Here is a 13,923-nt window from a genome sequence, read left to right as displayed (position 1 = left end):
GCCAGAGATGAGTCCTTTTTAATTGCTGGGGAATTCGGGTTGGAAATAACTATCGCTGACCCGCCACTGACCCCCGCCCTGCTCCTCTCCCGGGGCGTGTCCCATCCATTCGGGGCAGGAAGCCCCTTCTGTGTAGAACAGTTCCTTGCTGAGATGGTGTGGAGGGCCGCTCTCCGGGGACCAGAGGACAGCATCACCGGGCAGCCGAGGCGGGAGGACGGGGCCTCAGAGGACGCTGATGCGCTCGGCCAGCCCCTGCATCTCATGGTCCTGCGGCGGGAGGGCCCCACCCAAGTCCCCATCGGCGGGCAGCCCAGGTCCGGGCAGCGGGTGTTCTGCCACGAACTGCTCCCAGCGCGCGTCGTCACTCTCGTGGGTGATGTACCTCTCGCCCATCTTCCCCTCCAGCTCTCGGAGGTCCAACCACGTCTGGTACTCCTGGGCCCGGGAGAACAGGTGTTAGCAGGAAGAGCACAGCCCATAGCGGCTGAGCGGCGCCCGCGCATCACCTGCCCTGCGGGTGACAGGCCGGGTACCGACGAAAGTGAAGCCACACCCTTCGCAGCCTGCCCAGCCAATAGAAATTCATTCAGCTCCGCCTCCTCCTGCCTCCCAGCCAAATGGGAAGCTCAGCCACGTTCCGGATCCACGGAAAATGCACCTGCATCCTTCACCACCTACACAGCCAATAAGCCGTCGGGCTCCACCCCTTCTCCCAACCCAGCCAATGGGACCTCTCCTCCCTCTTCGCTCTCAGCCCCGCCCCCCGCATCACCTGTAACCAGGGGTGGCTGAGAGACTTGTCCACACTGTAGCGCTTGCGCATCTTCACCTGCAGCAGGTTGTTGATGAGGTCAATGGCTGCATGGGAAGGAGACAGACAGTTCAAGGCCTGAGCGGTCAGGGGCCGCCCCTCCTCCAACAGGCCACTCCAGCCGACCTGCTACCATCCCGGCCTGCCTTCTGCACTGGCCCAGGTGGCTTGGAATCGCACCAATCGCTCACTCACCTATGTCCACATTAAATTACCATTTTGTCAAATAAATAAATAAATAAATAAATAAATAAAATACCATTTTGTCCACCCCTCCCCCCACATTGCACACACACTAGCTCCCACATCTTTTCACCAAGCCTCTCCCTCAGTTTTCCCATTCCTATGTCACCTTCATTAAGTTTTGTCATACACATGACTGGACTATTCTTCACTGAACATTTTTCTTTAAGCCAGGGGAGCCTATGTGGCTCAGTCAGTTGGGCAACGGACTCTTGATTTCAGCTCAGGTCATAATCTTGGGGTCGTGGGGTGGAGCCCCAAGTGGGGATCTGCAGTCAGCGCAAAGTCTGTTTGAAATTCTCTCTCCCTCACCCTCTCCCTCCACACCCACCCACCCATGCACCCGCTCTCTCTAAAATAGAGAAATAAAATCTTTAAAAATATTTTTTTTCTTGAAGCTAAACCATTTGCCCTAGATGTACTGTGAAGAGGACAATGCAAGTTGAAAAGCAGCATGTATAGTACTCTGCCACCTGTATAAAAGGGGGAACTAAAAGAATACATGTCTACATATTTGCTCATACATATTTGTAAGACTTGTAATAGCCATTGCCTTTGGGAAGAATGGCAGACAAAGGACTGAGAGAGGATTTTAACTGTAGGCCCTTCTGTATATTTAAAAGTCTGAGCCACGTCAGTATTTGATCAAAGAAAAAATCGATAACATTTGGCTTTAAATCATTTCGCTTTTTAAAAATTCATTTTCGGGATCCCTGGGTGGCGCAGGGGTTTGGTGCCTGCCTTTGGCCCAGGGCGCGATCCTGAAGACCCGGGATCGAATCCCACGTCGGGCTCCTGGTGCATGGAGCCTGCTTTCCCCTCTGCCTGTGTTTCTGCCTCTCTCTCTTTCTCTCTCTGTGACTATCATAAATAAATAAACATTAAAAAAAAAATAAAAAAAAATAAAAATAAAAATTCATTTTCCCCTTGAAGGACTTTCAAGGGGAAAGTGAATTTATTTATAACAGAAATATTCTATCAATGAAATGAAAACCCAAAGTTTATTGGCCATGCCCACAAAAATAAAATGAACAGAAAACAATATTATTAGATGATAGTCAGTGGTTTCCTGCAGAAGGCTCAAAGAGAGGCCCGTTCTTTAAGAAAAGGAGAATTAGCAAGTGTCAGGCATTCGAGACAAGCTGGCACTTGTCCGAGGCTGTCTCCTTGATCAGAAGCTTTGAAGGACAAGGCCTCACTGTGTGAACCCCTGTGAGTCTAGGCCTTGTTCACACGGCCTCCCTCACACATATCCATCCACACCAAATTCACTTTCGCATACCTGATGCGCTTTTACAAAGATTTCTGAGTGGGTCCCAAAACACAATGTTGAGGACCTCCAGTATTACCCCAGTACTCATGAAAAGTACCCACCTTTTTTTTTTTAAGATTTTATTTATTCATTAGAAAGAGAAAGAGAGAGCACAAGCGGGGGGAGGAGCAGAGGGAGAGAGAGAAGCAGGCTCTCCGCTGAGCAGGGAGCCCGATGTGGGACTCCATCCCAGGACCCTGAGATCATAACCTGAGCTGAAGGCAGATGCTTAACGGACTGAGCCACCCAGGTGTCCCTCCTGAATCCATTCTTATCACTTACTATTTTATTTACCTCTCTCAAGCCCACTGCTGCCACCTTTTCCTGTACTAAGCCCCATGTCACCCCCTCTCTGCCTGCTCCATGAGGCTATATCCCTCTAGAGCCCTTCCGTCCTCGACAACCTTCTCCCTACATGACCTCTTCTTTCCAACTCATCTCAGAATTCCCAGCACCTAGGACAGTCAGTGCCCGGCACACAGTAGACACGCACATGCTTGTTGAATAAACTGTTCCGAATAGTGATTGTCTTAACCTCCCTCCCATCCTGTGTTTTCCTGAGCTCCCTGACTCCAAGACCTGCCCCTCCATCTTGGGCTTTCTAACATTCCTCAGGATCTTAGCACCGCTGTAAGCCCACCCTCCACATTTGGCTCAGGCTCCATTGTTACAGGCCTTCCCAGAGAACTTTCAGGGGCTCAACTCACAGGCCCCAATGCCACTACCTGGCCACAGGCCAAAGCCCCTGGATCTCAGTGTTCCCCTAGGGCCTGGCTCCCCTCTCCTTGCACCCCTCACTCGCACCTGGAGCACTTTGTTTCCTGTGAACTAAGAACTAGGCCTGACTAGCTCCACACACACCCTTTAGCCCCTGCCACAAGGTTCCAGGTCCTGGGTACTTCCCCATAGCCCCACCCACCTCCAGGCTCCACCCCCACAGGACCAGATGTTCCAGGGCCCACCTCTCCTATGGCCCCGCCCACTCCCCCACTTCCGGTTGCCCCCCTTGCCCGCCTCCACCCACCTCCGGAGGAGATGCGGCTCCAGGGGCAGGCTGGGTACATGAAGGCAGCGTTCTGGATCTGGTCTTTGATGTCCTCGTCCTCGTTGAAAGGGAATGTGCCACTGAGGCTGACGTACATGATCACGCCCACCGACCACATGTCCAGCGAGCGGTTGTAGCCCTGGTTGAGCAGCACCTCGGGCGCCAGGTAGGCAGGCGTGCCCACCACCGAACGCCGGAAGGACTTCTCGCCGATGATGCGCGCGAATCCGAAGTCACACAGCTTCACCTGCGGAGGGCGTGGGGTGGAGGGTCCGAAGGAGCGTTAAGGCTGCACCCTGCCCAGTGACCCACCACCACGCCCACCACTGCGTTCCAGACAAAACTGCATGCTGGTTGGAATCCAAGCTTTTCCTCTCACTGGTCAAGCGACCTTGGCCAAGTGACTCCCTATGCCTCAGTTTCCTCATCTGTACGGGGAGGAGAATGGAAACAGCGCCTACCTCAAAGAGTCCATCATGAGGATCACATGAGTTAATCCATCTAAGGCACATAGGACAAGAAATGCCATCTGCCCCTATACTTCCGCCACATCGGACAGGTGTCTTAACCACCCCGTGCCTCTATTTCCTCTTTTGCACAACGGAGATCCTAAAAATCCCTACCTTAAAAAAAAAAAAAAAAAAAAAAAAATCCCTACCTTAAAGGGTGGTTGTATGGAGTGAAAGAACAAATAAAGTGGTGGGCACAGTGTCTGGCTCACAGTGAGGACCCCTGATCTCAGGGGCAGGCCTTAACTTCTGCTAGCCCCAGCGTCATCTGTATCAGGGATGTTGAAGCAGCTTCCTCTCAGCCTTCCCTGGGGATTAAGTGTGACCCTGCATGTAAACTGCTGACCGCGATGGCCAGCAGTCAGTAACAGGTGTTCGCCCACATTTCCCTTGATGGTGGAGCAGCCGAGGGTCATGGACAAGCTTTGGAACCAGCAACACTCAGGCTCAAGGTCCTGCTCTCCTTCCTACCAAGTCCATAGGTGGCACCACCTCTGTGCTGCCATCTCTGTTCGTGTATCGTTCGTCCCCTGTTCAAAACCCTTCTGTGGCTCACGAAGACTCTCCAGAGTCCAAAACCCTTGAAGCCCCAAGCCTCTGTTGCCTACCCTCAAAAAGAGCCACAGCCCAAACTCTTGACTCCATGTGACAGCCACACCACCCTGTCCTAAGATCCTTTACCTTTTCAAAGATTCACCCTTTTCTACAGATGTTACAAGGGAATACAACTTAGCTGTTAAGAAATGGAAGTACTGATCCATGCTACAACATAAATGAATTCTTAAAACATGAACTGAGTGAAAGAAGCCAGTCACAAAGGGCCACATATTCTATTACTGAATGTCCTGTTTATTATTTTTTTTAATGTTCTGTTTAAACGAAACACCCAGAATAGGCAAATCTACAGAAAGTAGATTCATGGTTGAGATGAGGGGTGGTGGGATTGCAGGATGTCTGGGGGGTCAAGGATTTGGTTGGGGGGCCTCTCTCTAAATGTTCTAAAATTGATTGTGGTGATGGTTGCACAATTCTGAATACACTAAAAACCACTGAGTTGTATACTTTTTTTTTTTTTTTTTAAGTAGGCACCATGCCCAGCATGGAGCACAGTGTGGAGCCCAACATGGGACTTGAACTCAGGACCCTGAGATCAAGACCTGAGCTTAGATCAAGAGTCAGACACTTAATCAACAGAGTCACCCAGGTGTCTCTGAATTGTATACTTTGAATCAGTGAATTATATAGTATGTGAATTATATCTCAATAAAGCTGTTAAAAAAAAATACAGGGTCTTTTCCCAGGCTGTTCCTACTGCCTAGAATACTTGTCCATCCAAAAAATGGACTTACTCTTTCTACAGAGCGGCTTTTTTCTCTTACCCTCTAAATGGGCTATACAGTTATGTGAGCTCAGAGAACCATATCACAGAACTCATTACAGATATACTAGTATTTTTGTGACAACATGATTGACATTTGCTCTTCCCTCTGTGATCTGTACTGACCAATATGGTGGCCTTTGGCCACTTGTGACTACTGAGCACTCAAATGTGGCAAAAGCAACTGACAAACTAGTTTTTATTTTATTTAATTTTCATTAATTTAAATAACTGATCCTATGTTATATCCAAGGGTGCCACTAACAACTGAACGATTTCCAGAAGTGGAAAGAAACCATGAGGTTGATGTGATCTGTTTCCACTGGGAGTCAAAATCTTTTACCCTTCCGCAATAAATGTTAATGAGAATAATATATTTTACTATTAAAAACAACAACAACAACGACCACGACGACGACGAAAACAGAGGCACCTGCATGGCTCAGTCGGTTAAGTGTCTGCCTTCAGCTCAGGTCATGATCTTTGAGTTCTGGGATCAAGCCCTGTGTCAAGCTTCCCACTCAGCAGAGAGTCTGCTTCTTTCTCTCTCCCCCCGTCCCTCCCCACCCTGCTCATTCTCTCTCTCTCTCCCAAATAAATTAAATCTTTAAAAAACAAAAACCCATCTTAGACTTAGTTATTGGAGAACTTTTTAAAATATGCTTGGAACAACTTGGATATGTTAATCTACTTTTCCAACTGCTAATTTTATGAAATCTAAGCAAAAAATCAAGTATTTCTGATAAAAATTTCACATCTGAATGGAGATGTTCCCTAGGTGTTAAATACATATCAGATTCTGAAGGCTTGGTATAGGAATAAAGAATGTTTCATTAATAACTAATATGTTGATTACATATTGAAATAATACTTCCATATACTGGGGTAAAGTATATTATTAAAGCTAATATCATTAGAGGCTCCTGGCTGGCTCAGTCGATAGAACCTACAACTTTTTTTTTTTAATTTTTTTTTTTTATTATTTATTTATGATAGTCACACAGAGAGGTAGAGAGAGAAGCAGGCTCCATGCACCGGGAGCCCGACGTGGGATTCGATCCCGGGTCTCCAGGATCGCGCCCTGGGCCAAAGGCAGGCGCTAAACCACTGTGCCACCCAGGGATCCCCAAGCCTACAACTCTTGATCTCAAAGTTGTGGGTCTGAGTCCCACACTGGGGGTAGAGATTACTTAGAAACAAATTTTTAAAAATCCAGTTAATGTCACCAGTTTCTTTTGACTTTTTAAAGTGTGGCTACTAAACTGTAGTATATGGTATCTCTAGATACCAGCAGCACCCATCCTCACCCCACCTGCCCAACAGCTGTGACAACCCAAAATGTCTCCAACATTGTCACATGTCCCCTAGGGGGCAAAACTGCCCTAGCTGTAAACCACTGCTAGAGATGGACATTCGTTGGCCTTAGAGAGGAGATATCTTTGCTCACCACAGTTTCTGATGCCCCTACATGGAGCTGGGCACATAGTAAGCACACAGCAATTCCTAGTTGACTAAAATGAACCTCTGGCTTTTGAAGTGAAATGAACTCAAAGTTTGCGAAACACAGATCATAAAGCAAAAAAAATACACAGGATGTGGAAGGGCTACATGAGAATCTGTAACTAAGGCCCTTAAACATAGTAGGCACTCAAAAAACTCCCATCTGTTAATAATCATCACCCCTATACAATCTGGCTCTGCCCCTGAGGGTCATTCTCACCGCCCAGTCCAAGGTTCCTTAGGACTGTTTTCCTAGCAGACCCACAGAAGAAATTGCCCTCCGCTTCCCCCATTAATAATAAAAACTTGAGGGCAGCCCCCGTGGCGGAGCGGTTTAGCGCCTCCTGCAGCCCAGGGCGTGATCCTGGAGACACGGGATGGAGTCCCACATTGGGCTCCCTGCATGGTGCCTGCTCCTCCCTCTGCCTGTGTCTCTGCCCCTCTCTGTAACTGTGTCTCTATAAATAAATAAATAAAATCTTTAAAAATAATAATAATAAAAACTCGAATGGGCCACAGGGCCATGGAGAATAAAGACTACATTTCCCAGCCCCCCTTGCGGCCAGCCAGGACCACGTGAGCTACTCGTGGCCAATGGGATGCTGGAAGAGGTGCCTTGTAAACCTCCACACCGCCGTTCTGGAGGAAGGAGGTGTGTTCATTCCCTCCACCTTGTTTCTTTCCTCTTCTCCCTCCTATTATGTCACATGATGGAGACCATCATGAACCACGGAGATGAGGCAACATCATAGAGAGCTGAAAACAAGACAGCCGGAGCCGAATACCTGACTAAGAAACCGCTTTTTCAGCCTCAAAATGCTTATGCTGGACCCTACATGAGTGCGAAATAAGCCTCTATTTTATTTAAGCCGTTGTTATCCCGAGTCTCTGTCTCCAGTTATCCTGATTCATTCAATCCCCACCCACCTCCAATATTTGCTGGGCTCCCCAAATCAAGCTGGGACATAACTGACCTGAGGAAACGGGTCAGCTGACGCCAGCAACACGTTCTCCGGTTTCAAGTCACAGTGGACGATGTTCTTGAAGTGAAGGTGTCTCAGAGCCACCAGGATCTGAGGGGAGGGGGTGGGGTGGGTAAGAAAGGCAGAAAGGTATTAGTCCCACACTCCGCCTGCAGCTGCCAGCCCTCCAAACCCCATCCACGCCCCTCTCGGCACCCCTAAAAATACCCCCCCAGGGGCAAGGGAGGCATTGGAGCCCCAAATAAGAATCTCAGGACCCCAAAACCATGACACCTGGGTTAAGAGTTGAAGACTCCAGAAAGGCTCGACTGTAGCACTGGGGTTTGGGAAGAGTCTGAGGTCCTCTAGCACGTGGTAAGCTCTTGACAAAAAAGAACTATTAGTAAAGCTGGCTCGTCTGCAGAGCTGGCAACTTGTGATCTCCTGGAACGTGAGTTCGAGCCCTACCTTGAGCCTAGGGTTTATTTTAAAAAGAGGGTGGAGGGCAGGATGCCTGGGTGGCTCAGTGGTTGAGCATCTGCCTTTGGTTCAGGGTGTGATCCCTGGGGTCCTGGGATTGAGTTCCATGTAGGGCTCCCCGAGGGAGCCTGCTTCTCCCTCTACCTGTGTCTCTGCCTCTCTCTCATGAATAAATAAAATCTTTTAAAAGGGGGCAGCTATTAGTAAAGTAGTGGCCTTTAAGATGGTACTACCCTGTGACTCCGTTTTCTAGGAAGTATTTTTCATCCATTAAAAAACTTTAATATGAAATAGTCCAAATACCAAAATGATCTACATTATATATCAAATGCAACATTCTAAAGAGGCGGGGCGAGGGGTGGATTCTTGAGCCAGCCTCCGCAGGTGGAAAACCTGGCTCTACACTTCATAACTAGCTTGTAGCCTTCCGCAAGCCATTTTAACCCTCCGGGTCTCCGTGTTCTCGCCTGTAAAATGCGGGTAATAAAAGTACCCAACCTCAGGGTTTGCTATGAGGTTTATTTTTTTTTTTTTAAGATTTATTTATTTATTCATGATAGACATAGAGAGAGAGAGAGAGGCAGAGACACAGGCAGAGGGAGAAGCAAGCTCCATGCGGGGAGCCTGATGTGGGACTCGATCCCCGGTCTCCAGGATCACGCCCTGAGCGGAAGGCAGACGCTTAACCGCTGAGCTACTACCCAGGCGTCCCTGCTGTGAGGTTTAAATGAGTAGAGGCATAGAGAGTGCCTAGGACAGCGTCTGGCACAGAGCAAGCACTACGTTAACTACTACTATCATTGGTACTGGCTACTCTTTTTGTGATGGCCTGCGGGTGAACATATTTCTGTGTGTGTTTCAAATAGACCTTTTCCTACTCTATCTGCTAATTCAAAAATATCTTATGATGGCGAGGTGAGCTGATTTACAAAACAAAATGCAAAAAACAGATACAGGGATGCCTGGGTGGTTCAGCAGTTGGGCCACTTGGCCACTTTCTCTGTCTCTCATGAATAAATAAATAAAATCTTAAAAAAAAAAAAAAAAAAGAGAAACCATACAATTTACAACCACTTTATCTGCGGACACTATGACCATCTTGATTCTGTGTAATCCTTGTACTACAGCCAGGGAGATTGAGATCCCCAGTGTGTATGTACCTCTTTTCCAGATTTCCTGTTTGTTGACCACCTCCTCCCTTACTAGTAAATGAGGAGAACAAAGAGGGCAGGTTGGAAGCTGACAGATCCAGGTTCTAATCTAGGCCACCTAGCTGTGTGACCTTGGGCAGGACAAAGACCCTCCCTCCACCTCAGTCTCCTCATCTGTAAAATGGGGGTGATAGTAATACCTACCTCAGAGGGCAGTTGTGAAGCATAAACAAGCCCATGAGATAAAGGGCCTAGCACAGGACTTGGGGTAGGGCAGAGAAGAGGCGGAAGACAGAAATCTGCAGGGAGACAGAAAGGAGCACAGGCCAAAAAGAGAGGGAGAGATGGAAGACTAGAAAGAGAAACTAACCAGTTGCTGAAGGCAGGCAGTTCCCTCTCCCCACCCGAAGTCTGGATGAGCCTGCCTAAGTGGGCTTCTCTCCCCACCCCACAAGCCAACCTGATGAAGGTATAGAGCTGGGGAGAATGAGGGTGCTGGGCCTGCATAAAGGAAGCATAGCACAAGGGACTTTGCAACCAAAAGAACAAGTCCCAAATCAGGTGAGGGGCCAGCCAGATGGGAAGGCCTTTCCAGGAAAGCTGTAAAACCCAGAAGCCACAAAAGGCAATGTTTAACATAAAAACTTTTTTGCCATAAAAAGTTAAACTCTTTATGGCAAACAAAAGCCATGAATGAAATGAAAAAGAAAAGAAATACTGGGATAGAAAAAAATTGGGCAGCCAGGATGGGTCAGCGGTTTAGTGCTGCCTTCAGCCCAGGGCGTGATCCTAGAGACCCTCTTTGGGAATCAGGTCCCACGTTGGGTTCCCTGCCTGGAGCCTGCTTCTCCCTCTGCCTGTGTCTCTGCCTCTCTCTCTCTGTCTCTGTCTCTCATGAATAAATAAATAAAATCTTAGAAAAAAAAATTGAACACAATTGACAAGGATCCAGGGTCCCTCATATACAAAGAGCTCTCAAAATTCAATTATAATAATCCAATTGAAAAATGGGCAAAGGGTATAAAAAAGCACAAGCTAATAAACATAGGAAAATATGGCTCAACCTTACCCATAATTTTTAAACTGCCAAATAGAGCCACATGAAGTATTATTTTTCCACCTATAAGACTGGTGATTATTTTATCCAGAGTTAGTAAGGAGTGAGGAAGTAGATAGCCTCAACCTGTTGTTGAGAGCAAAGACTGAAAGGGATTTTAGAGAATAACTTGGCAGCATGTTTAAAAAATTTCTAAAGCACATTCCTCTGGACTCAGGAGTCTATTAATCTGAAACATGTTCTACAGAAATTCTCCCACCAGAACCCAGCAATATGTGTAGACAGATATTCACAGGATGTTGTTTGTAATGGTGGAGAAATGAAAACAACCTCCATACTCAGCAATTACAGGATTTGATGATATCCATCATGGGATACAATTCGGAAAAAGAGGCAGCTCTACTAACTACATACCAAAATAGAATAGCCTTCCAGAAGTACTATTAAAGTGAAGAAAGTAAGAGGCAGGGCGACATATGGATGACACCAATTAGTTTGATATTACTAGTTAAAAGCATGGATCCTAGGTTCAAATCCCACTAGCTGTGTGACTCTGGGCAAGTTACTTAAAGTCTCTGAGCCTTGGTTTCTTTCCTCTCAAAAAATGGGAGCAATCGTGGCCACTACCACATAGGTTGCTTTGCAGAAAAAATGAGTTAAAATGGTGCCTGGCACACAGTATGTAAAAATGAGTGGCTGAATTACTTATCACATTAGCATTCCCCATCCCTGCCCTGCCCACTCTGGGTGATTGCTGTCCAGGGCTGGGGCTATCTTGGTCACAGCTGTGTCCCCTGCACTCTCTGGCATGGGGCCAGGAACAAAGCACGGGTACAGGGAGAGCTTGGTGAACCATCTAATACATGGCTGAATGAGCTCCCTACAGAAAGGCCTCTCTCCCTTTCCCTTTTCCTACACAAATATAGTCAGGCCTAGGGAATCTCATTATCTTAAGTAATAAAAATATAAAATAATAATTTCTTATTTTTCTATACTAATAACTATGATTTTTCACTACTGCTCTAATATTTGTATTGTTCTATTGTTATTATTCTCTTATTATTCTCCAGTCTGTTCTATTATTACTCTACTATTTTGAAATTACCATTCTATTATTCTTTCTATTATTATTATTACTATTTTTTATTGTCCACTACTAGGACTCCCACCAGTGTCTGCCTGACCTGGGCATAGGGCAGGTGGTGAGCCAGGCAGAGGGGGGCAGGGACAGGTGTACCTGGGTGATGAGGAACTTGGTGAGGCGTTCGGGCAGCCGGCCCTTCTCGCTGGAGAGGATCATCTCCAGCATGTCCCCATGCAGCTTCTCCATCACCACAAACACCTTCTCCGGTGTCTCAAACATGCAGTCCAGGTTCACGATCCCTGGGTGCCGCAGACTCTGGGGTGGGTAGGGTGGCAGTCAGGGTCCAGGTTGCGCATGAACTTGGGACCCCCGAGGCAAGCCATGGGACCAGATGGACAACAAATAAGAAGGATGGCCCCGGGGGGTCGGCAGATCCTTCCCTGGGGGTAGCACTGGGGGAAGGGGGAGGGGCTTCCCACAGGCCAGACAGAATCACATCCCCACACCACTGTATCTAGAAGGATCTTTATGGTATGAAGCTCTGCTGAAGGCCCAGGATTGTAGGAGGGAAGGGGGGAGGGAGAGAACAGAAGTATGGAACAATGGGAACGACCTCTGTGCATCTCTGTTTTAAATCCTCTTCCCTCCCCCCAGCCATGCCTGGCCTAACCCCATTTCTCCCACCCAGGTCCCCACCCAGCCTCCTCCCTGGGGTCCAGGCTCCAGTCCCACCACTCTCCACCCACCTACCAGGGCAGCCTGAGATCTTCCTAAAGTACACACACTCAACCCTGTCCCTTCATTGCTCAAAATCTTTCCATGGCTCCCCAGTACCCTGAGGAGAAAATCCATGGGGTGTCCTCACCTTCCACCACCTCCCCACACATAAACCATCTGGTATCTTTGAATTTCAAATTCCTAGAGGACTTCATGTCCCTCTCACCTCTAGATCTTTGCACAGGCTGGTCCCTCTGTTCAGAATACCTTTCCACCCCTCAGTCCCAACATGCATATTCCCTCCTCCAGGAAGCCTTCCCTGACCACCCTCAGCCTGGGTCAGTTGGCCCCTGAAAGGAGGAAGTGGGAAGGGAAGATCCTTCCTAGGTGGGAACTGAGCTGGGCTCCAGAGCCTGATGTTCACCTGCAGAATGGCCACTTCATTCCGGAGCTGGCTTTCCTGCTTGGTGGGGAAACGTAGCTTGTCAATGACCTTTACTGCCACGTCCCGGCCTGTCTTCCGGTGCTTTCCTGGGCAGAGGATAGGGGAGGTAGGGGATGAAGGGAGCAAGACCTTCCAGTTCTGGCAAGAGGCACATCCCCCCCCCCCACCACCACCACAGAGACACAGGCATAGTTGAACAAATATGGGCAGAAGGCCATTAAGGTGGCTCTGAGGGGTCTCCAGGAGAGATGTAACAAGTGTGGGGCCTTGGGAATAAAGGTGGAATGAAGAAGGTGGAAAACAGCTCTGAGAAGGGAAATCTATAACATGGTAAACTAGATTTATAACCAATCGGAATCTAGGAACTAGCTCTGTGGCCAATCAGAGTGCAGAATTCGTTCTCCTATTAATGGGTGAAAGTCCATTGGCTTTTCCCAGAGAGAAAAGAAGCGCCTGCAACCATCTGGCTGGAGGATCTAGCTTTCTAAGTCACCCAGAATAGGAAGTGAGCATGTAGCCAATCAGATTGGAAGATCTGGAGCCCAGAAACCCCCAGGATCCCCTCTGGATTAGCTCAGAAGCATTCATACCTCCATAGACCACTCCAAACTGTCCGGAGCCCAACACCTCATCCGGGAAGATCTGGTAGACAGTGGCGATGTCCTGCATGGCAGGGAGGGGAGGGTCAAGGGTGCAAATGGAGATGGGGCGTTGAGGAGACTAGGGAGGGTGGGAGGCTGTGTGGGAGGTAGAGGACATCCTTGGGACCATGGGTTGTGGGCAGGGTCTCACCACATTCTCTTGGATCTGGCTGTTGGACACGGAGATGCTCAGAGAAGCTTGTCCTGGAGAGAGGGGAGAGGTGGAGGTGAGGGGACCCCAGGCTCAGGATTATCTTCACCCATAGCTTCAGAGGCAGCCTCTGAAGCCACACCACCCAGGTTCAAATCCAAGGGATCCAGTGCAGCTCCGGGCCACTGACTTGTCCATTATGAATCTGTTTCCACATCTAAAGAATAGGAGTAATAAGAAGAGCTCCCTCATAGGGCCAGGGGAAAAGTAAATGAGATAGGCTGAGGGGGCTCAAGAAACGATATCATGAATGATTTCACTGACCATTGCACCCCAAGTAGTGCCGAGGGAAGCCATGCTGATCCCATTTTATAGAGGAGGACACTGAAGCTCAATGGGAAAGTCCACACTGAGTCCAACATCTCCCCCTTGAA

General features: G+C 48.2%; 1 protein-coding gene across 2 annotated transcripts in view; it reads right to left on the bottom strand.

Moving 5' to 3' along the window:
- The window catches only part of PRKD2 (protein kinase D2), a 34,895-nt gene continuing 20,972 nt past the window's right edge, over positions 1 to 13,923 (bottom strand). For both annotated transcript variants that reach the window (XM_077847595.1, XM_077847606.1), the window contains 8 exons: positions 13,490 to 13,542; positions 13,288 to 13,360; positions 12,677 to 12,783; positions 11,689 to 11,850; positions 7,776 to 7,874; positions 3,394 to 3,661; positions 776 to 861; positions 1 to 438 (listed from right to left, as the gene is read on the bottom strand). In XM_077847595.1, the coding sequence (XP_077703721.1) occupies positions 226 to 438; positions 776 to 861; positions 3,394 to 3,661; positions 7,776 to 7,874; positions 11,689 to 11,850; positions 12,677 to 12,783; positions 13,288 to 13,360; positions 13,490 to 13,542 (1,061 nt within the window). In that variant the 3' untranslated portion in view covers positions 1 to 225. The remainder of the gene's footprint in view (positions 439 to 775; positions 862 to 3,393; positions 3,662 to 7,775; positions 7,875 to 11,688; positions 11,851 to 12,676; positions 12,784 to 13,287; positions 13,361 to 13,489; positions 13,543 to 13,923) is intronic.

The sequence above is a fragment of the Canis aureus genome, chromosome 1 (genome assembly GCF_053574225.1).
Source record: "Canis aureus isolate CA01 chromosome 1, VMU_Caureus_v.1.0, whole genome shotgun sequence".
In the NCBI taxonomy this organism is placed as follows: Eukaryota; Metazoa; Chordata; class Mammalia; order Carnivora; family Canidae; genus Canis; species Canis aureus.
Note: the sequence above shows the minus strand (reverse complement) of the source record. Positions and strands in the feature narration are given on the sequence as shown.